The 24,204-nt window shown below is 48.6% G+C and overlaps 1 protein-coding gene across 3 annotated transcripts in view; it reads left to right on the top strand.

The window, feature by feature from the left end:
* The window catches only part of DAAM2 (dishevelled associated activator of morphogenesis 2), a 110,464-nt gene that overhangs the window by 68,516 nt on the left and 17,744 nt on the right, over positions 1–24,204 (top strand). For all 3 annotated transcript variants that reach the window (XM_057699589.1, XM_057699591.1, XM_057699590.1), the window contains exons 3-14: positions 3,505–3,594; positions 7,353–7,427; positions 7,864–7,958; positions 10,127–10,460; positions 11,781–11,891; positions 13,082–13,185; positions 14,295–14,361; positions 15,788–15,905; positions 17,869–18,007; positions 21,265–21,323; positions 21,450–21,634; positions 22,189–22,488. In XM_057699589.1, coding sequence (XP_057555572.1) covers positions 3,505–3,594; positions 7,353–7,427; positions 7,864–7,958; positions 10,127–10,460; positions 11,781–11,891; positions 13,082–13,185; positions 14,295–14,361; positions 15,788–15,905; positions 17,869–18,007; positions 21,265–21,323; positions 21,450–21,634; positions 22,189–22,488 — 1,677 coding nt within the window. The remainder of the gene's footprint in view (positions 1–3,504; positions 3,595–7,352; positions 7,428–7,863; positions 7,959–10,126; positions 10,461–11,780; positions 11,892–13,081; positions 13,186–14,294; positions 14,362–15,787; positions 15,906–17,868; positions 18,008–21,264; positions 21,324–21,449; positions 21,635–22,188; positions 22,489–24,204) is intronic.

Here is a 24,204-nt window from a genome sequence, read left to right as displayed (position 1 = left end):
AAAGATATTCCTATCACTTCTATCATTCATGAAATTCCAAGGGATTTAAGAGCTCTAGTATAGGAGCTGGGACTGAAGATGAAAAATATATTTCTTACATTATCCCAGGCAGGGACATCTTCTTGAGCAGAGTGCACAAGTTTTGAAAGAAGGACATGACAAGGGGTGTTCCTTCCTTTGGCCCTTTTAGTTACCAAGTATTTATTGAGCATTTTAAGCGGTGGGTTTTTTTTTTTTTTTTTTAACAAGGTACTTTGGCAAAAAAGCAAGGATGAGTCAGACATGTCTCGTCCGTAAGGAGACTCGCGTAAGGTATTGATCAAACAAATGAAAAATATTTCTTGAGAGACTGCTGTGTGCTGGGCCCCGTGGGGCTGCCAGGGATTTAGCAGTGAACCAATAGGCGCAGCCCCTCCCCTCAAGAACATGAAGTCTAACAGGAAGGCTGACCTTGAACAGTAGTGACAATGTAGTGAGTGTTTTGAAAGGGAATGTCTGGGGGGCTGTGGGAGTGTCCAGCAGGGAGCCTTATTCTAGACTGGGAGTCACAATGGCATCCCTGAAGCAGTGACATTTCCACTGAGATCTGAAAGCAGAGTAATGGTTAGATAAGTGAATGGAGGTACAGAATGAGGGCATGGAGCCCCTCTAGAAGAAGCAGCAGATGTGAGAGTCTCAAGTCAGAAAAGAGCTGGGTCCCTTTGGGGGGAACACCATTATGATGAGAATAACCAAGGATTTTGGATTCAATCCTAAGGGTGATAGAAAACCACCAAAGAGGTTAAGGAGGGGTTTGAGGTGATCTGATCTACTTTTCTAAAAGACCACCTGGGTACTCTGTTGGAGAAGAGTTCTGTGTAGACCATTGGGAGGCTCTGGGTACAATCCAAGCTGGGGAGGATGGTGGCTTGGACTAAAGTATTAGCTGTGAGGATGGGGAGAAGTGGACAGATTCAAGAGCTGCTGAGAAGGAGATATAATAGGATTTGTTGGGATTGATGAGTGAGTAGGAACCAGGGAGCACCAGGTTTCTTACATGAGGATGTGGGTGGACGGTGGGACCCTGTACGGGGCAGGATGTGCCAGCGGAGATCCAGGCTTAGGGGACTGGGATGATGAACTCAGTTTGCATATGTTCTCTGTGCATCAGTTTCCTCATCTGCAAAATGGGTTGTTGCAAATTTAATGAGTAAAGCTTAAGCACTGAGAACAGTACCTGACACATCGTGATACTTACATGAGTGTGGCAGGTACCTGAGGGTCATCACTGTGCATCAGTACAGGAGACAGCTGGATGCCAGGATCAGGAGCTCAGGACTCTGGTGGGCTGGAGGTACAGGTCTGAGAGAATTTAAGATCATCACTGAGTCCTTGGGAATGGCTGTGAAGGATTCACCCTGGGAAGCATAGTGGGAGGGGAGAAGAGGGCCCAGGTTGGTGCCCTCTGGAACTTCAATGTTGGACGGTAGGAGACAGGAGGAGAAGTCGGGAGTCACAAGAGGAACATAGAGCGAAGCAGGAGGGACTGCCCGAGAGGGTGGTTGTCCAGGAAACCAGGGAAGAGAGACTTAATAAAGAGTGGGTGGTCTGCAGCGTCATAGGCTATTTGGGCCGAGCCAGGTCACCAAGAAATGTCCTTTGATTTAGCGATAGAGACCACTGGTGGGAAAAGACAGGTGTGTAAATAGCCAGAATACAAGGTGAAACATCACTGCTCTGGAGTTCAGGAAGGGAGAGGTGCTCTTACCTGGGAGGGGCTGTGGAAGGCTTGCTGGAGGATGCTAACTTTGAGCTTGGGAATTAGACCAGGGTCCACAGGATGGGTGGGCCCAGAGGGCAAGCCTGGAGGAATTAACTGTATAAGCAAAAGTAGAAGAGATGCAGTTTGTGCTGGGCAATGTCAGGTGCACAGAACTCTTATCTTTTATTTCTGATTCTGACCTTGGAAAGGAAATGCTTCAGAAACCTTGAGCAGGGTCTGGGGACGTTCCTGGGATATAGAGCTAGTGGTTCTAGGGAAGAACCTTTCTTTAGCATTAGATCTGCCAGAGTCTTTAGTTCCAAAGGCAGGTAACCCGATGGGCATAGTTTCAAGTTCTCTCTGTATGTTCCGTTCAGGATGGCAGTCACTGGTCACGTGGGATGCTAGCACTTGAAACGTGGCTGGTCTGAATCAAGATGAGCTGTAACTCATGAGCTGGGGAATCCACACCAGATTTTGATGACTTAGTTTGGAAAAAAGAATGTAAAATACCTCATGGATCATTTTTTTTTACCTTGATTACATGTTGAAATGACCATATTTTAGATATTTGGGGTTAAATACAGTGTATTATTAAAATTGAGTTCAACTATTTCTTCTTAATTTTTTAATGTGACCAGAATGTTTTTTTAAATACATGTGTCTCACATTATATTTCTATTGGACAGTTCTGATCCATGTGAAGGAAAGTCTAAAATGTTCTCATTGAATAAAAATAAAGGGAAAAAAGTATAGATATTGATATTTAAGTCCCCTGTACTTTCTTAGATATTACTTTCACTATTGCTTTAGAAATTTAAAGATTAGTAATATTATGCTTTTTTGTCTTAATGTAAGTTTTGCTTTTATTTAAAAAAAAAAAAAACCTTGCAAGAATTGAGTTGAAAAGCACCTTATGTTCCCATGGCCCATTAACTGTTTTTTTTTGATGAGCCCCTGCATCGCTCATGAATCACAGGAGAAGAATTTTTGGGGCCATTCAGCACAGCCAAGCCTATAAAATCATCCCAAACTACCTATAGTTACCCTAAATTTGATGACATCAGAAACGTCCCAGTCCTGCTCCCGGGGAAGTGTGGGCGAGCTGCTGGTGCACAGCCTTGTCTTGGTGGTGGTGCGGCTGGAGGGCTGTCTCAGGCAGGCGCACCTCCACGGGAAGCAGACCGATACCTCCTGGGGCATGGTGTGCCCTTCTTGCCCAGAGAGTTGCCCAGCTCCTCATCTTTACCAGGTCTCCTCAGTCATTCTGGGAACCGTGCCGAGGTTGGGGGAGCCAGAGAATTTCTGGGGGAGACATGTGAAGGGCACAGAGACGTGAAGGATGGGGACAAAGATGGGATCGGCAGACTGATTTCTCTCTGTGTTAAGCCTTGATTCATGCTGTTGACAAGCTTAAGAAGGACAAGGGAGGAAGACAAGAAACTCCAGGCAAGAGGACTAGGAGCTAGCTAAGCAGTGCAGGAACTGAGCGGGGAGAACCCGGGTCTGGAGGAGGAGCCCGGGGTGGGGACAGGAAGTGAAGGAAGCTTGGATAGAAGCTCAAGGGCTTGATACGAGGGGATGGGAGGATGGGGCTGAACTTGTAGAAAAAGACTTGTCCTATCATATTTTTGATGCTCTTTGGAGAAAAGACAGCAGGCCAAGGGCTTTGAGGGAATTTGAGGGAATTGTAATTTCCTGTAGGACTGAGTATTCTAAGGTCAACCATCCCTGGGTTTCAGACGTATTTCTTGTCTTTGCAGGATGAATTGGACCTCACCGACAAAAACCGGGAGGCTGTGTTTGCACTGCCGCCTGAGAAGAAATGGCAGATCTACTGCAGCAAGAAGAAGGTGCCCTCTCTGACCCCTTCTGCTGCCACTCAGGGTGCACGGCACGGCACAGCAGCCCTTGCCTCTGTGCTCACTCACTCATTTAACAAGCATTTATTGTCCTAGGTGTTGGAGAAGTGACAGTGATAAGTCAGGACAAAAATAATCCCTGCTCTTGTGGAGCTTACATTCAGGGAAATAGGATTCTGTCTTTCAAAATTCCTGTAAGCAGGTGCCCACTGGGTTCCAGGAGTGGTGCTGGGTAAGGGAGCTATAAGATGACCAGTCTAGGGACTTCCCTGGTGGTCCCTGGTTCCCTGGTTGGGACTCTGCGCTTTCACTGCTGTGGACCCGGCTTCGATCCCTGGTCAGGGAAACTAAGATCCTAAAGCGAAGCCAAAAAAAAGACAAGTCTAGATTCCTTTCTTGTGCCTGTGCATGTGGGGAGGGCGTGCCGCCCTGGACCATACCTGGGGGCAGCTCTGTTGGAAGGACTCCATTTGGAGGAAGTGAGTGGTCTCTTCTGCACCTTTAGCCTCCGCCCTGTCCCAGGCTCTGTCCCTGTCCCAGGGCAGACTGCACATCAGGGACACACATTAGTCTCTGTGCTCCCCGCCCTCTCCTCCCTCTCCTCCTCTCCTTCATTAAAAGATGTCAGTCTCCTGATTGTGGTCCTCCCTAGAAGGGTGTGCGCGCTGCAGTCAGGGCTTCATTGCGTTTTATCTCCTCCCCTCTGCTTTCCCAGTGTCTGTGCCTTGCTCTCTTCCTCCATCTCTGCGTCTCTTTCCTTCATCTCTTTCTCTCTGTGTCTCTCTTGCCTCCTTTGTATTTTAGCCTGTTTCTTTCACTCTATTTTTCTTTTCTTGGCATGCCTTCCTACCTGCCCCCCAGCTTCTCATTTCCCAGGCTTGCAGCTTATTCCCTCAACCTCAGAGTATAGGTGTTGGGAGTTAGGACCTGGTTATTCCTGCACCTGAGGCTCAGAAGTCTCCCTCCTGGGATGACGGGAAGGTCTGGAATGGTTTGGGGCTGTTTCTCCTTCATGGTCCTTAAAGGCCATTCCTGGCTCTTTTATAATTCTTCTCACTCAGGATATTTGTGCCATACGGGGCCAGACTGAGCTGTTGGAAGGAACCGAGGACCAACCCAATCTAGTCTTTTATCCTACATAAAAGGCAAGGGAGGCCCAGGGAGGCCCAGAGAGGCAACGGACTCACCCAAAGTCACCAGCCAGTCATGGCAAGTGGCTGCAGTGATGCTGCAATGCAGGCCTGCCGGAGTCTGAGAACCTGCATGCACTGCAAGCCACTGTCTAGTATATGCAATGTGCATGTATTAAGCACCTGCAGAATACTGTGCTCTGTGTCCAAGAATCTCATGTGAGGAAGGCAGGTCTTTCTTTTTTTAATTAATTAATTTATTTTTGGCTGTGTTGGGTCTTCATTGCAGTGCATGGGTTTCTCATTGCAGTGGCTTCTCTTGTTGCGGAGCATGGGCTCTAGGCACGGGGGCTTCAGTAGTTGCAGCATGCTGGCTCAGTAGTTGTGACTCGAGGGCTCTAGAGCACAGGCTCAGTAGTTGTGGTGCACAGGCTTAGTTGCTCCACAGCATGTGGTATCTTCCCGGCCCAGGGATTGAACCCATGTCCCCTGCATTGGCAGGCAGATTCTTAACCACTGTGCCACCAGGAAAGTCCAGGAAGGCAGGTCTTAAAAAAGCTTAAGTCATGGAAGGGAGGGAAGGAGGGAGGGAGTGAAGAGAAAATATTTAGTTTCGGGAGTAATTCATCCTATCTCGTGATTCTCCACTTTCCAAACTGATTTATGCTGGAGGTCCCTGACATTGGTGCCTTATGCAGCTAAAATAAAAAATGCACTAAAATGTAAGGACATCTCTCGCCACCTTCCAGACCAAATTGTGTGTCATCTCCCTACACACTTTCACACCCCCCTCTCTTTCCACGTGGCACTTTCTCTGTCTGTAACACCTCCCCCTGTCTTAGCTTCAGTAATCTTGAGTAACTCAGCCCAGTCCTCTCAGACCCCCTATCCCCCACTCCATGAACCTTCTGTGTTAGATGCCTCCCATCCTGGGTTTCCATGGCCCACCATGGACAGTCCTACCATAGAGCACTGGTCACCCTGCCTCTGGCACTCACAGACTACTACATGGATGACTTTGTTCAGTACTTTCAGGGTTCATTGCAGTGATTGGTGTGTAGTAGGTGTTCATTGAAGGCATATGAAATGGCCAGATGGGGAGCCAGTGAAGGCAGGAAATTATGTGCCTCTTGATACATTTTTTTATGTTCTGTGATCCCCTCTCTAAGGCGGAAGATAAAATTTGGGGGCTTCAGTCATGGAAGCCATGTGGCTTCAGACATTAAAGCCACATGAAGTCACAAAGACCCAATCATTGCAGGTTTCTCACTGATCTGAAATTTGGATTCGAAGAAACAAAATCATGAAGCCTGAGCGGATGGGGCTGAGGGATGCAGGGTAAAGTCCAGGCCGGCTGACAGGCAGGTGGTTCATCAGGAAGGTTCTCGAGGTGGTAAATGTTCATGCTAATTTGAAAGCAGGAAATTGGCAGAAAGCAGATGAGGGGGAACATCCAAATGGGACCGGGACAGGGACAGAAAGGATGAGGGTGTGTGTAATGCCCAGAAGCAGATCCACTGGCCAGAGCAGAGGGCTGGATTTTCAATCAGCATCAGTGTTGATCCAACTCCCCTCATTCCTGCCCGCACATGGGGAGGAGTTGTGGCTTTCTCTTGGGACCTGAGGGTCAGCTCTGATCTGAGCTCTGCCTCTCAGCTGCACAGACTCCTCCTCTTTCCAAAACCCAGGGCCTTGCGAGTCTCTTTCCCTCCATTTTTCTTTCTTAATTATTATTTGCATTTATTTATTTATTATTTGTTTATTTTTTGGCTGCTTTGAGTCTTCATTGCTGTGCATGGGCTTTAATTGTGGCGAGCGGGGGCTACTCTTCATTGCGGTGCATGGACTTAGTGAGGTGGATTCTCTTGTTGTGGAGCATGGGCTCTATGCATGTGGGCTTCAGTAGTTCAGGCGTGAGGGCTCAGTAGTTGTGGCTTGAGGGCTCTAGAGCACAGGCTCAGTAGTTGTGGTGCCACGGGTTTAGTTGCTCCGTGGCATGTGGGATCTTCCTGGACCAGGGATTGAACCCATGTCTCCTGCATTGGCAGGCGGATTCTTAACCACTGTGCCACCAGGGAAGTCCCCCTCCATTTTAAAAGTTAGAATTTATTGAGCACCTACTATGTGCCAGGCACTGCACCAAATGCTTTATATCAACCAGTGCTTCCCAAAGTCTCTGAGAGAAAGACCAAGTTTTTAAAGGTCAAAACTGTCACAGACCAATAATTTCATAAAATATGAGAATGATATCATCAGAAAAAAAAATTTGAAAAAGCAGGTGTACAAAAGATAAGTACACATTTTCATTAGATTCAACGGACTTCAAATTGTATTTTATTAGAGCCAGAACAAATATAACAGGGAAAAAGAATTTATTTTTAATTGTACATATTGTTTGAAAGTGTATATGCCTGCATGGTTTCTACCCATGTCATTCATGATTTACATTTTGCCAAGGAAGAAATGGAACCCTGGGAACATTTTGTAACTTCCTCAAAGTCACCCCGTCCAGGCAGGGCTGGGAGATGAATCTGGGTGCTGACATGGAATGCAGCTCAGGATCTCAGACCGTGGGCCTGTCTTGCCCGGTGGTCCATACAGCCCTTCTTCTTGTTCCAGGAGCAGGAGGATCCCAACAAGCTGGCGACCAGCTGGCCTGACTATTACATCGATCGCATCAACTCCATGGCCGCGGTGAGCTTCGCCCCTGTCTTGCCCCGGCCCTGCCTGGGCAGGCTCCGGGGAACGCGGTCCTCATCTTCCCCTGCATCCCACAGCCCACGTGCTCCAGGGATCAGCAGCTTTCCAGTTATTCTCAAGATTCTATCCTGATCCCGTTTCTCTCCTGTGTGACTTTAGAGTCGCCTAAACCATTGAAACATTTATTAATTATGTGTACATCACACAGGCTTGGGAAATAGTCTGGGTGGATCCTAAAATCATCCCCATTTTACAGATAAGGAAAGTGAAACCCGGGAATGGAACCTGGGTCTTCTCAGAGTCTGACACTCTGCCTTAGTGAGCCATTTCCTGAGGCGAGGGCGGCCCCTGGGTCACACGCGGGCTGGGGGTGCAGGGAGCTGGGAGACAGGCAGCCCAGCATGACCTCTACCCCCTTCTCCGACCTCAGATGCAGAGTCTGTATGCATTTGACGAGGAGGAGACGGAGATGAGGAACCAAGTTGTGGAAGACCTGAAGACTGCCCTCCGGACACAGCCCATGAGGTGATGTCCCCTTCCCTCACTTCCTTCCATGTCCCCTCACCCAGCCGTCCCCTCAGCTTCCCGAAGTGTCACGCAGAGCTCTGCTCCCATCCCACTCCACTCTCCAGCATCCCCTAGAGCAGGGGTCCCCAGTCCCCGGGATCTAATGCCTGATGATCGGAAGTGGAACTGATGTAATAATAATAGAAATAAAGTGCACAATAAACGTAATGCGCTTGAATCATCCCCAAACCATCCCCCCAGCCCCTGGTCCATGAAAAAATAGTCTTCCTCGAAACCAGTCCCTGGTGCCAAAAAGATTGGGGACCGCTGCCCTAGAGCTCATTTCACCTCCTTTGACATCGTGGCTCCCACTCCCCCTCTCTCTGAGGAGCTGGGATGCTGCCAGAGGATGGGCATGTTGGGGAGGGGAGATGAACACAAGAAGATGGGATCAACCTCAGGTCCTGAAGAGAAATTAAAGGCAGGTGCTTGTTTTATTCAGGAAACAGGACAGAATGGGGGGGGGGGGGGCGTGCATATGGACAGGTGCACAAGAAAGTGCTGTGCAAATGAGGGGCCCCGCCGGGGGTGATAGTGGGTGAGAAATGCTGCAGCCACTAGGGGGCGATGTGGTATCTCTGGATGAGGTTTCTGCATCTGGAGTGGGGAGCAGGCAAGGAAGAAGGGATGGCTGTCTCAAGGGATGAAAAGAGCCTCTCCCTGAGTCCCCAGCCACCTTGTGAAAGGGCCCGAGGGCCAAGAGCCACAGGCTCCTCTTGTGTCTGGCAACTCGTTCCAGCTTGTGAGAACCAAATGTTAAATTTTCAGCATCTTTGCAAGCTGGTTGTTGAACATGGCTATGATTAAAATGTAAATTACATCAACTCATGAGTAAATAAATGATATCAAAAACAAAGATAATTAAGTACTTGAAACTTATCACTCCTTCATTACCTAAAAATTCGACTACATGTTACCGTTATGTGTACTCTTTATACATACGCTGTTATGTATGCTCACTGAGTTTCCACCCATTGTGTGTGCCTGGTGGGGGTATGTGCATGGTGCATCTTTTCCCAGCTCCACGTTCAATGACATCACATTGATAGCTTGAAATAAGCTATGCTGGGAGTATTTATACCACTGAAATTGGCAAATACCACAGTCAGGCCTTTTTCTTGTCTTCCTCCAGAGGGCCAGTTGTTACCAGCACACTGATCTGCCTGTGTGTGTGTGTGTACGTGTGCACGCGCCTTGGATGACTTTGGCACCCAGATGAAAACTATTGACATCAGAATGATGTTTTTAAATAGGAAAATAGAAATAAGATTAAAAACGAACCAATTAAATTGAAATACAGTTACCAATTTTTAACTTTAATTTTTTGTGAGATAGCAATAAATGTACTTCTGTATGACTTAAATAACAAGAATTAGCAACCACCATAATTTTGAAGTGCTGATGAGTGGAAATGATATTTTGAGATACCTGTAACAACTGTAATTTGAGAGGAAAATAGCTATGAATTTTTTGGGTGACAAAGTCACAGATTCTGCCAATGCCACTGTAGTTTATTGCCTACATTCATCATTGGAGAAATGCTAAGTTTCAGGTAGAGGTTAGCAGAAAATAAAAGTGGAATTTTCTTTTCCCATCCAAATGGGAATGTTAGCCATAGACCCCTTAGGGGAACACAGATTCCAGGTTAAGAACTAAAGGGTTTTTAATGTTTTTTGCTAACATTCAAGATAACTCAGATGTTTTCTTAGGGATCCCTTGAAGAGTGCCTTCCCCGGCCTTGATCCTTTAATGCAGTGACTCTGAAGGTGCCCCCGTATAAAAGCCCTCCGTGTTGTCTGATTGTACTTCTCTTAATTCCCATCCTCACTGGTGATGAGTCTTCAGGTTTAACAGCTGAGATAAATGTCCTAATAATTATCAAGATCATCCCTTTCACATATACACCTTCGTAGCTGTGCAACTGACAATCAATGATGTGCAGTTGCGTGGTATTTAAAATGCAAATAAGATGTGAGTCCCTTGTGAGGTAATAAGGATTTTAGTGCTTTAGATAAACTTTATAAATGAACCAAGTGGGACACAGTGGTACCCATGTAAGGGTATTTACAAAATGGATGCAGAATAATATGCAAATGCTCTTTTGCCAACGGCTCTGGTCTGGGCAGGTTTGTGACCCGATTCATCGAGCTGGAGGGCTTGACCTGTCTGCTGAACTTCCTCCGGAGCATGGACCACGCCACCTGCGAAAGCCGCATCCACACCTCCCTCATCGGCTGCATCAAGGCTCTGATGAACAACTCTCAGGGGCGAGCGCATGTGCTGGCGCAGCCCGAGGCCATCAGCACCATCGCTCAGAGCCTGCGCACGGAGAACAGCAAGACCAAAGTGGCCGTGCTGGAGATCCTGGGTGCCGTGTGCCTGGTGCCCGGCGGCCACAAGAAGGTGCTGCAGGCCATGCTACACTACCAGGTGTATGCGGCTGAGCGGACGCGCTTCCAGGTGAGGGGCTGGCAGAGAGCTTATGTAAAAAGACCCGAGGGGCGTTAAGGGGTGGGGGGTGGCTGGAAAAATGGACTCCTCACTAGCCCATGGGTTCCTTGAGGCTAGAATATTGGTCTGCTTCATTTTTGTGGCTCTACATCTTTGAGCTCAGTACCTGGCTTATATAGGGGCTCTGGCAAGAATTATTGAATTGAATGCAGTTGTTGGGATCAAGATTTTAGGCCCTGGGACTTCCCTGGCGGTCCAGTGGTTAAGACTACATTGCAGGGGGCACGGGTTCAATCCCTGGTTGGGGAACTAAGACCTCACATGCCGCACGGTGCGGCCAGAGGAAAAAAAAAAATGATCTGAGGCCCTATGCCTGGGCCAGTGCCTACTTTGGGGACACTGGGACCAGTCCTGGGAGCTCAGGCCATCCTAGTCTCTTTTTGTCTCCCTGACCTGCTCCAGTAAAGAGAGAGATGATAAGAGTAGTGTTTTGGTTCAGAGTAAGTCTCAAGAGATGTGGACTGTCATCCCAAACTTCATGGTTTATCCACTAGTGTAGACTATATGTTTCTTCTGTCATCAAACATTTTAAAGCACCTCCTTTGTTTGCAAAGTGACCCCAGACCCTTTGCAGAAGATGCAAAGGAGGTAAAAAGTAGTGTTGCTATCAAGAAGCTGGGCAGTCAATACTGGGTATCCTCGGGGCATTGGTCCCAGGACCCTCATGGATACCAAAATCTGTGGATGCTCAAATTTCTCATATAAAATGGTGTAGTATTTGCATATAACCTATGCACATCCTTGTGTATACTTTAAATCATATCTGGATTACTTATAATACCTGATATAATGAAAATGCTCTGTAAATAACTGTAAATATAATGTAAATGTTACGTAAATAATTGCCAGTATTCAGCAAATTCAAATTTTGCTTTTTGGAACTTTCTGAAATTTAAAAAATATATATATTTTTTCAACCTGGGGTTGGTTGAATCTGTACATACGAGACATGCGGATTTGGAGGGCTGAGGAGCTGTACACAGCTATAAGGTGCTGAAGCAGCATTTCAGCATCGCCCAGCAAGATAAAACAAGTCCCCAAGGCTGAGTGGAGAGGAGATAAGGTAGGGCTGGAGCTGAGATGTGAAGAGGCAAAGGATGCTTCTTGGAAAATGTGAGCTTTAGGGGAAGGTCCAAGATGAGTTGGATAGATCGGTTAGAGAAAAAGGACGGGGCGTTCTGGTGGTTGGAGTGGCAGAAGCAAAGGCGCAGAGGCTGGACCCGTAGGATCCTGAACCCTGCTCTCTTTCCATCCTGCCTTTCCATCCAGACACTGCTGAATGAGCTGGACCGAAGTCTGGGCCGATACCGGGATGAAGTGAATCTGAAAACAGCCATCATGTCCTTTATCAACGCTGTCCTCAATGCTGGCGCTGGAGAGGTGAGGCCTCTTCTCCATGCCCTTGCTGTGCCCTGACTTTCCAGGCCCGGGGAAGAGGGCGTGAGTGCTGCCTGGGGAAGTGGCAGAGGGTTGGTGTGGCTGCCACTACCATCGTTGTCCTCATATTATCTGTATCACCTCATGCCTCCTTCACTGGGGATCAAGAAAGCACAGCTTGTCATGAAGCTCTCTGTCATGAGGGGTTCCTGGGGAGCTCCCCGCATAGGTGGCATCATGCGTTATGTGTGTCATGGACAAACCCCAAGCTTGTCTGGCTGGTGATGGCTTAAGATGGTGGGGGATCATTTATGGGAGGAGGGCAAGTGTTGGCCCTTCTTTCTAGAGCTTTCTAAAGACCTGCTTCTGGACTGGTTTCTTAGTTGGCTGGTCATGCTCTTCTAGCATCTTTTGTTAGGATGTGTGACTTCTGATTTTTCTCCTTTTGGGTTAGAATGGGATTCCCAGACCGTAAAAATAGCAACAGTCGAAGACGAACTTGAAGAGCAGGTGAATTCCCCAAATTCTAGGGCAGTGAGATGCCCCCATGAAGGTCAGCTTGTTGAAGGTCAAAAGGGGCAATTTAATGATCTCTGCTTTTCCCTCTTTTCTGCCAGCATACCTTTTTTTGCATCCCATCCTGATGACCTGAGTTAGGTGGGGTGGATTGGGGGAATTACCTGTCCCTAAGATGCGGATGTCACCTGGGTCAGTACCAGCTATTTTTGCTGACATCTGTTCTGATTAGTGCTAACCATATGTCATCAGGTAGTTCTTATGAATAGCATTCCTGTAGGTAAGTAATATCATGCGCGTTTAACTGATGAGGAAACTAAGATTTTTGCAAAGTCATAAAACTGGTAAGTGACAGAGCAGGGATTGGAACCGAGATCTGTCTGATTCCAAAGTGTGTGCTCTGTATCACTCTTCAACACTGCTCTTTGAGGCTAAAAACTTAATGAAAACTGGTGAAGGACTTGAAGGAAGTGATGCAGGAGAGCTAAAGGGAGTAAATAACAAGGTCAAAGGAGATCTCCTCCCACCCTTTCTTGCAACTCTGGGACTTGAAGCAGTTCCAATACGTTTGTTACAGAGGATGTGGTGGGACTGGAGTGGCAGTGATGGGGCCACTGGGGACTTCTGTGGAAATCAAGGCCAGCCAGTGAGTCTGGTCCTCCCTTGGTGACCCCCAGGATAATCTGGAGTTCCGTCTACATCTACGGTATGAGTTCCTGATGCTGGGGATACAGCCTGTGATTGACAAACTCCGGCAGCACGAGAATGCCATCCTGGACAAGTAAGGCCCAAGTCACCTGTCCCAACTGTAAACCTATGGGGACAGCGCCTCGATGGGGGACGGTCAGGACCCTTGTGGAGGCTTCTATTCCCCTGGAGGTGGCCTGCCACACCCAGCATCGATTCAGAAGCAGCTCTGGGGGGCGGGAGGTGGGCAGCTCTCCCACCTCCTTGTCCCACATCACCTATGCCTGTCCTCTTTGCCAACCTCCTGTCTCATCTCTGATGTTATAGGCAGGTGGACCCAATAGTCCTTCTACTGTGGCAGTACTGTCCCCTGGGGGGAATTTGAAAATGTGGGGGTGTTCTTTGCTTTTCAAACCGGCTGGTGGCAGGGGTTGGGCACTACTGGCACTGGTCGCAGGGAGCCAGGAATGCTAAAGGTCCTGAAGTTCCTTCCTGCTCAGCAAAGAAATGTCCCCCCTCAAGGTGCAACCCATCAAGGCCTTTGTAGACCAAAGGGCACAGTGAGGCTCCTGTGCACCACCAGTGAGCCCTCTGGTTCCACCCCATTCCACACAGGCTGTTCTATTACACTAGGTCTTAAGGGAGAGAGGATGGATCCTCCTGGGGTGGCATGAAGGTGTAGAAAATGAGAGATTGGCTTTGAGTAGGGACATGGGACAGTACAAGAACACTGGGGAAGGTAGATGTAGGGCAGTGGTCCTCGATGGCGGGTGACATTACTTCCCACCCAGGGGATGTCTGGCAGTGCCTAGGGACATGTTCGGTTGTCATAACTCAAAGCGGGGAATGCTGGTGGCATCTGGTGGGTAGAGTCAGAGATGCTGGTACACATCCTATAACTCACAGATCCACCTCCCACAGCCAGGGATGATCCGGCCCCAAATGTCAATAGTGCTGAAGTTGTGAAAGCCTGATTGAAGGTGACAGGACCCTGGCTTGGCCTCCCCAAGGACGAGCATGGGATTCTATAAAGGAGGAGCGTGTTGACGTGCGGGCAGCTGGCTTCTTTCTGGTTCTGCCCGGGCCTCACCGAAATGCAGTCTTCAGGTTCAGCCAATGGGGGACTCGGAGAGCTGTAACCCCCACCCGGCGCTGACCTGGCGGTGATGTCTGTTTCCTCTACCCTCCCCCCACCCTGTCTAGGCATTTGGACTTCTTCGAGATGGTCCGGAACGAGGATGACCTGGAGCTAGCCAGGAGGTTTGACATGGTGAGGAGCCTGCAAGGGTGGGGCGAGTGCAGTGGGTCCCGCATCCCGTGCTGTGGAAAGTCCAGTGTGGGCTGGGTTCCCTGGCGGGTGCCCCTCTGCGGGTCCGCTGCTGGAGCCCTGGCAGCGAGGCGGCTCTGCCGGGCCACACCAGCAGGCCTTAACCGGGGAGAACATCTCCCTGGAGGAGGCTGCAACCCCCGAAGGAAAGAGAGACAGTTCTTGCACATGGTTACTCTCAAATGCTTCTCCTGGGATGACTTTCTCCCTTTCTTCCAGTAATTTCCTGGGTCACCTTTCCCCATCGCTAACCTCATCATGCTTAGCAAACGTCATCATTTCCATTTTAGCCTTGGGAACCTTGAAATACACACATGTGCTGCTTAAATATCGTGTTTATCAAATCCCTATCCAAGGAGAGACCTACCCTGGGGTGGCGCTCCACTCGCCAAGCACCACCCCTCTGTATCTAAAAAGTCCCAAGTTCAAAGAGAAAGAAGCTGGTGTTAATGAGGACAAGCAGCTTCTTGTTGTTGTGGAACCACAGGGTGGGTCTGGGATCTGCACCCAGGTTGGGGACCTATGCCGACTCATCCAGGCCCCTGCCTTAGTTTGTTTGTTTGTTTGTTTGTTTGTTTTTTCTTTTGATTACAAAACGGACACGTAGAGACGTGCAGCTTTACTAAATCACACAGTTCACTAGCAGCAAAACCGAGGCTCTAAGTGTTTGTAACCAGAGAACAGGTCAGAGCTTTTAAAAAGAGCTATTCGGCAATCAAGCAAGTAAACAAGTGAGATGTGCTATAAAGCGAACATGGGCTCTGTCCATTGCTAGGGCTTGAGGCACGTCTGGGTAGTAGAGGAATAATGCTGATGGCAATCTGACAGCTAATGGGAGCTGACGCTTTATCTGCAGGCTTCTGTTAGCAGAGCCTACAGGAACTCAATCTCAGATACATTTAGGGAGCGTTACACAGCCCTGCCTTAGTTCGAATCCGTGGTTCTCAACCAGGGGAGGTTTTACTTCCCTTGAGGACACCTGTAATGTTTAGAGACATTCTCAGTTGTCACAGCGGGTATAGGAGGATGCCTTTGATGTCTGGTAGCTATTGGGCCAGGATGCTGCTAAACAGCCCACAGTGAACAGGACCACTCCCCCTCCCCCGCCCCCCACACACAACAAAGAATCATCCAGTCCAAGATACTGTGGTGCCGAGGTTGGGAAACCCTTGTTTATGTACTTGGCACAGTTCTCGCCTCCTTTTCTCTGCCCCTCTCTTTTTTAAGCCTGGACCAGAGGCAGGGAAGGAATGCTCTGCGGGATGGGGCTCAGTGGACAGAAGCAGGGTCTTCTCCCCCCGCCCCCATTCTCTTCCTCTGCTGCCTTCCCTTCCGCTCTCCCCATTCACTGGGCCCTCCGCACCCTCAGGTCCACGTCGACACCAAGAGTGCTTCCCAGATGTTTGAGCTGATCCACAAGAAGCTGAAGCACACGGAGGCCTACCCCTGCCTGCTGTCTGTCCTGCACCACTGCCTGCAGATGCCCTGTGAGTAGCCCCCTCGGCCAGTCTGAGCCCCTGGCCCGGGGCAGCTTGAGATAAGGTGTCAGAAGCTCCTGGGCTTGGGGAGTCTCCCTCTGTACCCCAGTTCCCAGGAGGCCAGGCCATAGGACTCAGGCCCCTGCTCTTCCCTTCCTCCTTGAGGTCAGGACTTCCACTGTCCCTCAGTGGAGGAGCTGGGGACTCAGCCTTGACCGATGCTCAACATCCTGGCCCAACAAGGGGGAGCTTGATCCCTGCAAAATCAAACAGCTCTGACTGCCAGCTCGTGGCAGGGTTGTGATCTGTCTTCTCGAGGTGTTCCAAAAAGAAGTTTTGTGCTTGAGGGGAGCAGCACAGCTGTGAAATGAGCATGCCTTTTTTTTTTTTTTTTTTAAAGATTTTATCAACACCTCCATCTAGCCCTTGCTGCCTCCCACCCTCCCACCCTTGTTCCTGACTCACTTTGCAAATACCAAATGTCAGTAGCTATAGAAACAGATACTAAGCTCTTAAGATCCAGGTGTGTACAGTGACCGAATATATTACACATAATTACTAATAGTCAATAGCATGCAATGTGAAATAAGCTGTAACTGCTCCATTTGGTATTTAAGCTTTTCGTAAAATAGAATATTTGGAAACTCACATGGCCCAACAGAATGGTCAGCCTAGACAGACCGTCTCTCGTGGTGGTGATGTTGGTGTCGGGAATCCAGGTAGTGGTGATAATAATGGTTTATTGTTGCCTCCTCTGGGCTGGGCGTGATGGGAGGTCTATTAAGATAGTGTCTCTAAACCTTAGAATAGCTTAAGGTGTGTGTGTTATTATCTCCAGTTTACAGGGGATGAGCCTGAGGCTCCGTGAGTCTCTGCATGTGAAGGAATTTTGTTTCTTTGGGGTCAGGGCTTTAGGTGAAACACTTTCTACTTCTGTGAACACAGGCTTTACCCTGTGTTCCTGGCTGAAAGATAAATGGAAAAATGATATCACTTTGCAATGTGTGTGTCGGTGGATGGATGGAAAGGAGGACAGACACAGTGACCTGGACCAGAAAGCTGCCAGTTCTCCAAAGCTCAGTCTTCATGGAAGACTTGGGAATTCTGACTTCTGCTCCCATGAGTGCCTGTGTTTAGTGCTCCCAGGGCATTGTGAGTGGGGCCCTCTATTCTGCCTCAAAATAGGGCTGTGCAAACTTGACCTAGGCATTCTGGTTTGCCTTTGAGGTCAGGATGGTGCTGCTTGAGCTCCCTTGGTGGTCAATAGAAACAAAGTACTTGGATCAAGAACCAAGGAAGAGGCGCTTGTGTCAAGCACGTGAAAAGAAAATCCGTGTCTAGCCAGACTGTGATTAGAGGGGATGACTGTGGGGCCCTATGAGATCAAGCGTAATGCCTTTGCCTTTACGGTTCAGGGTCACCTTCACCAAGAAGTCTGCCTGGATACCATGACCACTTCTCCAGCCCGTTCTGACCCCCTTTGACGGCACACCTGTAATTAGTTCCCATTCATCTTTTTCTGTAGGACAATAGCATTGTTAACCTAAAGCCTTTTCTTTTTTAAAAAAAAAAAATTTCCCTGGAGACTTCATTATTCAGCTTGTAATGTTTAGAGCAGATTTACTTTCTTAAATGTACTTTTTAAAGATAATTGTAAGAAAGCCATTTGCATTCCCCAGGCATAGGATACTCAGGGTACCAACAGGGGAGAAGGCAGCCAGAAAGCATTTCAGGGAGTAGAGAAATATATCTAGAGGGTTGACACATTCATAAAAGGTCATTTGCAGATCAGCAAGAAATGATAGGATTTATGAGTCCTATCAGCAATTGCATTGCCTCCCCCATCAGACTGGGAACTTGTCAAGGGAGGGGAGGGGTGCGCCTCCCCAGCCTGGCCCCAGGCAGTGATTCTAGGGCGGGTCCCCAGGGGGCCGCAGAGCTCAGTAAAGGTATGCTGCCTGTCGTCCCTCAGACAAGCGGAACGGCGGCTACTTCCAGCAGTGGCAGCTCCTGGACCGCATCCTCCAGCAGATTGTCCTCCAGGATGAGAGGGGCGTGGATCCTGACCTGGCTCCCTTGGAGAACTTCAACGTCAAGAACATCGTCAACATGTGAGCAGTGGCCGCCCCTCACCTGTCTTCCCCTTCCTTCCCCATCTCTCTCCCACGTGGGGTCTCACCAGCGAAACTGCAGCTCCCTCTCTCAAACCCAGACACCTCCACATGGGCACTGCCCAAATGTGGCTACTGAGCGCTTGACACGTGGCTGGTGTGACTGAGGAACTGAGTTTTACATTTTCTTGCATGTTCATTGAACTCAAGTAACCACGTGCCATATGGCTGGCAACCACCATGTTGGATAGCAGCGGTTCAGAGGGGTGTACGCAGCACCCCATGCTGCACTGCATGGAGTGGACTGAGGAGGGCTAAACGTATTAACGTGGAGGAAGACTCAACGAAGTGTAGCTACGGGCGAACCCCCCCTCCGCCAGCGTGTTTTGTGTGGTCCATGAGCCAAGAATAGTTTTACATCTTTAAAAGAGTTGTTAAAAGCAAACACACACACACAAGAATATATGACAGAGCCTGTACATAGTATGTAAAACCTGAAATAGTTACTCGGGCCCTGTAGAGAAGGTCTGCTGACTACTGAAAACAGAGCGTGTCAATTGAATTATGAGGCTGATGGCAAAGGCCGTCAGAGCCTAAGGTCTCTGGCTTATCAGCTTTGATGGACCCTGGGTGAAGAGAAACACCGAGAAATGAATGTAGGGTCACATCAGTTAATAATTAGGCCTCGTGTTAACATACTGATTTTTAATTTTAAACTTTTACTTTCATTATAAGGCAGACTGCCCTTAAGGAGATGAACTGGCTTTCAGTGATTCATTGTACTGCATTGTGACGCCAAGGAGAAAATGATTTCTGAACTACTCATGCTACTGTTTTCATTTGTACAAATAGCTGGGTGTTGGCATAGCCAACATCCTAACTGGTATGTTGGACAAGTACAGCTAGCAGAGTAATCAAAAGGCAGCTTTATTTATTTTTTTTAATTTTTAAAAAAAATGTTAAGTTTGTTTTATTTTATATTGGACTATAGTTGATTTACAATGTTGTTATTTTCAGGTGTACAGCAAAGTGATTCAGTTATATGTGAACATATATCCATCCTTTTCCAGATTCACATTTCCCATATAGATGATTACAGACTATTGAGTAGAGTTCCCTGTGCTATACAGTAGGTCCTTGTTGATTATCTGTTTTATATATAGTAGTGTGTATGTTAATCCCAAACTCCTAACTTATTTCCACCCCTCTCCCCACCTTTCCCTTTTGGTAACCATAAGTTTGTTTTGGAAGTCTGCAAGTCTGTTTTATAAATAAGTTCCTTTGTATCATTTTTTTTTAGATTCCTCATATAAGTGATATCACATGATATTTGTCTTTCTCTGATTTTACTTAGTAGGATAATCTCTAGGTCCATGCATGTTGCTGCAAATGGCATTATTTCATTCTTTTTTATGGCAGAGTACTATTCCATTGTATGTATGTACCACATCTTCTTTATCCATTCCTCTGTTGATGGACATTTAGGTTGCTTCCATGTCTTGACTGTTGTAAATAGTGGAGGCAGCCTTATTTTTATCTTCTACTAATTCTTTACATTATTTAGTGGGGAAGCTCTTCCTCTGCCAGAGGAGGACAGCTCCTCAGGTGCAATGGGGTTTTTGCTGCTTCTTGGACAATAAGGGTCCTAAGCTCACTTTCAGCTGCCAGCGTGGTCTCAAATCTGCAAATAGAAGGGCTAGGTGTGAATCAGTATTCTAGATATGATTTAGCCTTAATCTCTTTCCTCCCTGGACTGGGACTGGAAGCTGCAGTAGCAAGTGTGTGTGTGTGTGTGTGTGTGTGTGTGTGTGTGTGTGTGTGTGTGTGTGTGTGTGTGTGTGTGTGTGTGTGAGTGTGTGTGTGTGAGAGAGAGAGAGAGAGAGAGAGATGGTTGGCTTCTTTTCTCTGTTCTTTTTCTCTTCTAGCCCTTTGTACCCTCCCTTTCCTCTAGCTAACCATTTTCTGACCCCCACCAAAGGCAGCATGGGGGCAGGAAGGAGAAAAGGAAAAGGCCCTACTTGGTCAGGTAACTTAGTAAATAGGCTTCCTGCTCTCGGCACATGGATGAAGATGTGACATGTATTCTGAGGTCTTCAGAAGTTCCTTGCTGGCTGCCTCTCACTACAAAACCCTGGTCGCTGCCCACGTATGTTTTTCTTTTTTTCCTCCAGGCCTGCCTGGGACCATCCCTTCCATCAGGTCCTGATTCACTGACAATACACGTAGACTTACGCTGTTGAAGCGCCCAGTTTTCTCCCAGATGGACTTTTTGGATGAGACTTAAAATAGCTTCAGCCTAGTTCTTCCATGATGCTCTCTGCCTCATGAGAAACTCTCATGCAGTCTCTCATACTAATAAATTCTTGGAGTGTCACAGGTCCCTGCCTACCCCTGGACCTGCCTAGCCCCAGTCCACCATGTCTCCCTCCCAGTGTCAAGGAACATGGGTCAAACTCTCTGGGTGGGTGCAAAGAAGTCACTTCACTAGATGCCCCTCCCCCAGACCAGGGAGGATGGCAGTGGCTCTCTCCAAAGAAATCTCTTTGCAAATTATTTCTCCTATCATACTTCATCCCCTTTTATATCCTTGATCTGGTTGAGGAGGCCAAGAGTCATCGATCTAACTCCTCCATGTTTTCAGAGTTACAGAAGAAATGATTATTGAGATCTCACCTTGGAATTTCATCTCTCTTATACCTTGATGTCTGGATAAAAGCTTCATTTTCACCTCACGTAATGAGAGTTTGACATGAATGAGGGGACTTCCTATGCTTTAGACATCTCCCCTCTTTCCCCTCCACCCACTCGCTCTGTGTTGCTGGGGTGGGTGATTTCTCTTGCTCTCACACATTGGTCATTGGAAGTCTGGACCATGGTAAGGTCAATATTTTGATCTCTCTCAGATGGCAAGAACCTATTTTTACAAAGGGGTACAAATCATTGTACAGCTAAGGGAACCTAGGATTTAGTCCTAGCTTTACCACGAGTTAGCAGTCATCTCCTTTTCTGGTCTTAGGAGCTTCAGCTCTATCACAGGGGGTAGAACTCTAAGGGTCCTTTCAGCTTTCTCAGACCGTGAAGAGACAGGTAATGATAACTTGTCAGGGATGGGACCTGGAGAGTCAAAATCCTAGCCTCCCTGATGTGGCTAGACAGATTGGAGATCAGGGTACCGATGTGGGCAGTTGGAAGATGCCATGTCTTCTGGGAAGCTGTGAGCCTACAGTCAAGAGACCCTTCTCTCCACTCCCCACCAGGCTCATCAATGAGAATGAAGTGAAACAGTGGCGAGACCAGGCAGAGAAGTTCCGGAAAGGTGAGACGACCTGCTCCACACCCCTGCCCTGGCCAGCCCAGGACCCCATCTTCTCCTTTGGAGAAGGACACACACACATTCACATCCTTTCTTCCCATTTGCCCTCCTGTCCCACCTCCATCCCAGAACACGCGGAGCTGGTGAGCAGGCTGGAGAGGAAGGAGCGGGAATGCGAGACCAAGACGTTGGAGAAGGAAGAGATGATGCGGACGCTGAACAAGATGAAGGACAAGCTGGCCCGAGAGTCCCAGGAGCTGCGCCAGGCCCGGGGACAAGTGGCGGAGCTGGTGGCCCAACTCAGTGAAATCTCGGTACGTGGCCCTTCTTCTCCTTATACACAGTTGAGCCGAGACCTTTGGGCCGGTGGGGGAAGAGCAGGTGTGGGGAGGAGCCAAGGACCCCAGGATGGAGGAGAAGAGAGAGAGGAACCTCAGACCAGGATAGAGGAGACCCTTGAGGCTGCAAGGTTGGCACCTTGCATTAGACAAAAACAGTGTTCCTTCCTCCAGCTGACGCTGGCCCAGGAAGCACACCATGGAAAGCAGAGTGCAGGTGGGGCTTTGGCTCCCCTCCCCCTTGCAGCTGGATGCCCTTGTGCAGGCCTGTCTGTATCCATCCTGCTGTTGCATGTGATGGCTATGTCTTTGTCCACTGTCTGTGTCGGTGTTTGACTTGTGTGTGTGTCTGTGTTGGATGTTCGGGATGCAGAGGGAGAAAACAGGGCTAAATGTGTATGGGAGGTGAGAGCAGGCTCTGGGGTCTAGTCAAGGTGGAGAATAAGAGTAAGGGAAGGCATAGTGATGGGGGACCTGAAAGGCATCCGTGTTGATGGCTTTGTCTTTTCGATGTCTCTGTCTCCCCACAGACAGGACCTGTCTCTGCCCCACCTCCCCCTGGGGGCCCACTTATCTTGTCTTCCTCGATGACAACCAGCGACCTGCCTCCACCCCCGCCCCCTCTACCCTTCGCCTGCTGCCCTCCACCGCCACCACCTCCCCTCCCCCCCGGTGGGCCTCCCACTCCCCCTGGCGCCCCCCCTTGCTTCAGCATGGGCCTGCCCCTCCCCCCAGACCCCTTCCCCAGCAGTGATGTCCCTCTCAGGAAGAAGTGTGTTCCCCAGCCTTCACACCCACTCAAGTCCTTCAACTGGGTCAAGCTGAATGAGGTGAGTAGCAAGGGGAGGAGGTCAGTGAATCCATTCTCCTACAGCCTGGGGCAGTTAGCCCTATGGATTGACAGCCCGCTGTTTGCAGATCTCCACCGTGGGTGCTTTCTTTGGTTGGGGTGAGGGTACACAGTAGATGCAGAAGATGGGGTTGCTGATGCCAGGCTGTCTATTGGGAAGAGCACAGGGAGGAGATGGCCTGGCATGTGGTGATGCTCACATTGGCAGAGCCACCTACAGATGGAATATGTCTGTGTTGAGGGTTGCTGGAGTAGTACAGGGCCAAGCAGGGGTGCTTTCTAGACAAGGCAAGGGCTTGGCTAGAATGTGAAGGATAGGGTTGATTTGAGGAAAAGGGTGGAACATATAGGTGAAGATCTTGGGCCGAGGTCTAGAGATGAAGGACCAGGGCAGTGTGTACAGAGGACTGAAGGGATGAGGCCGTGATAGGGTAGCAGGGCAGGAGGAATGAAGAGTTTGATACAAGGTATAGCCCTTTTGGCCTCCTCCCAGGGGAAGGTGCACACACGGGCTACTTTTCTAAACTGCTCAGTGGTGAGAGGCCCTCCTGAATATGAGGCACTAAGAACCACCCATCCCAGACCCACATGTGGGAGTCGGTTCCTCTGTTGGATTCTCATGAGTGTAGAGTAGAGATGCCCTGGGTCACGTTGGACCCCTAGTGATTGAAGGCCAGTTCCAGCCTGGGCCAAGCCCTGCTCTGGTTCTGTATTGTGTCCCCTTACAAGGACCAGTGGCTTCATCCTTGAGGTAAATAGATACAAAGGAACTGGCCTCAGTTAGCCTGACTCACGTTCACACTCCAAAAACAGTTTGGGGCTAGGACGGGTAGATGCCCTCTGACCTTGTAGTGTGAGCCAGTGTGCTAACTCCTGGGGAATTCATCACCATACCACTCCGTCAGCTTAAATTAGCTCAAATGGAGACTTAAAGTGTGGGGAGGCTGGATTGCTACGTAGGTGGTCAGCTGTTTGCTAGGTGCCTTCTCCTGGTGGTAGACCAGCCAGCCTGTCAGTCTGAGGTCTGCTTTGTGTCAAGCGTTCTGCTGGGGGTGGGGGCTGTGATGGACAATAATAAAAGGTGAGACATAATGTGGCCCTGAAAGAGCTTTGGATCTGGCCAATTAGGAAGTGTGTCCAAGGATGTGCCCTGAGATCCTGGGGGATGGGTTGAAGGAGAGGGTCCAACTGCTCACCAAATTAGGGTTGGCTCTAACTGACTAACTGTGTGATGTGCAGAAACCACTCATTTCATACCTGTTTGCTCACCTGTGAGATGATCTCTGATTCCTTCTGCCCCTGGTTTTGTAATCTAAGTGGAAAGACAAAGCTTGACTATAGCGCATTCATTGCCTCCTGGGCTTCTGATAACGTGTCCAGTCTGCGTTACTCAAACTGTAGAGCCACCTGTTAGCAGCATTTTGAACTGACATCATTAAAGTTTGTGACAACTGCATCACCCAGTTGTGCCCTGTGGGTGATTCTCCATGGTCATGAGGCCAGCCAGAAAGGCCAGCTGCACAGGAGCAGGCAAATGGCTCTGCAGAACCAAAGGCCGTAGGCTGTGTGGAAACAGTCATTGCTCATGATCAGAAATGATATTTTTTGAATTGCGGTTTAAAAAAAAGAATTTTGTTTTTGCTTCCTGTGCTTACAACTTATAATTTAAGGTTTTAAACATGTAATGAAGGGTTGA

The sequence above is a fragment of the Hippopotamus amphibius genome, chromosome 11, assembly GCF_030028045.1.
Source record: "Hippopotamus amphibius kiboko isolate mHipAmp2 chromosome 11, mHipAmp2.hap2, whole genome shotgun sequence".
Lineage (NCBI taxonomy): Eukaryota > Metazoa > Chordata > Mammalia > Artiodactyla > Hippopotamidae > Hippopotamus > Hippopotamus amphibius.
This window is presented reverse-complemented; position numbering and strand designations above follow the sequence as displayed.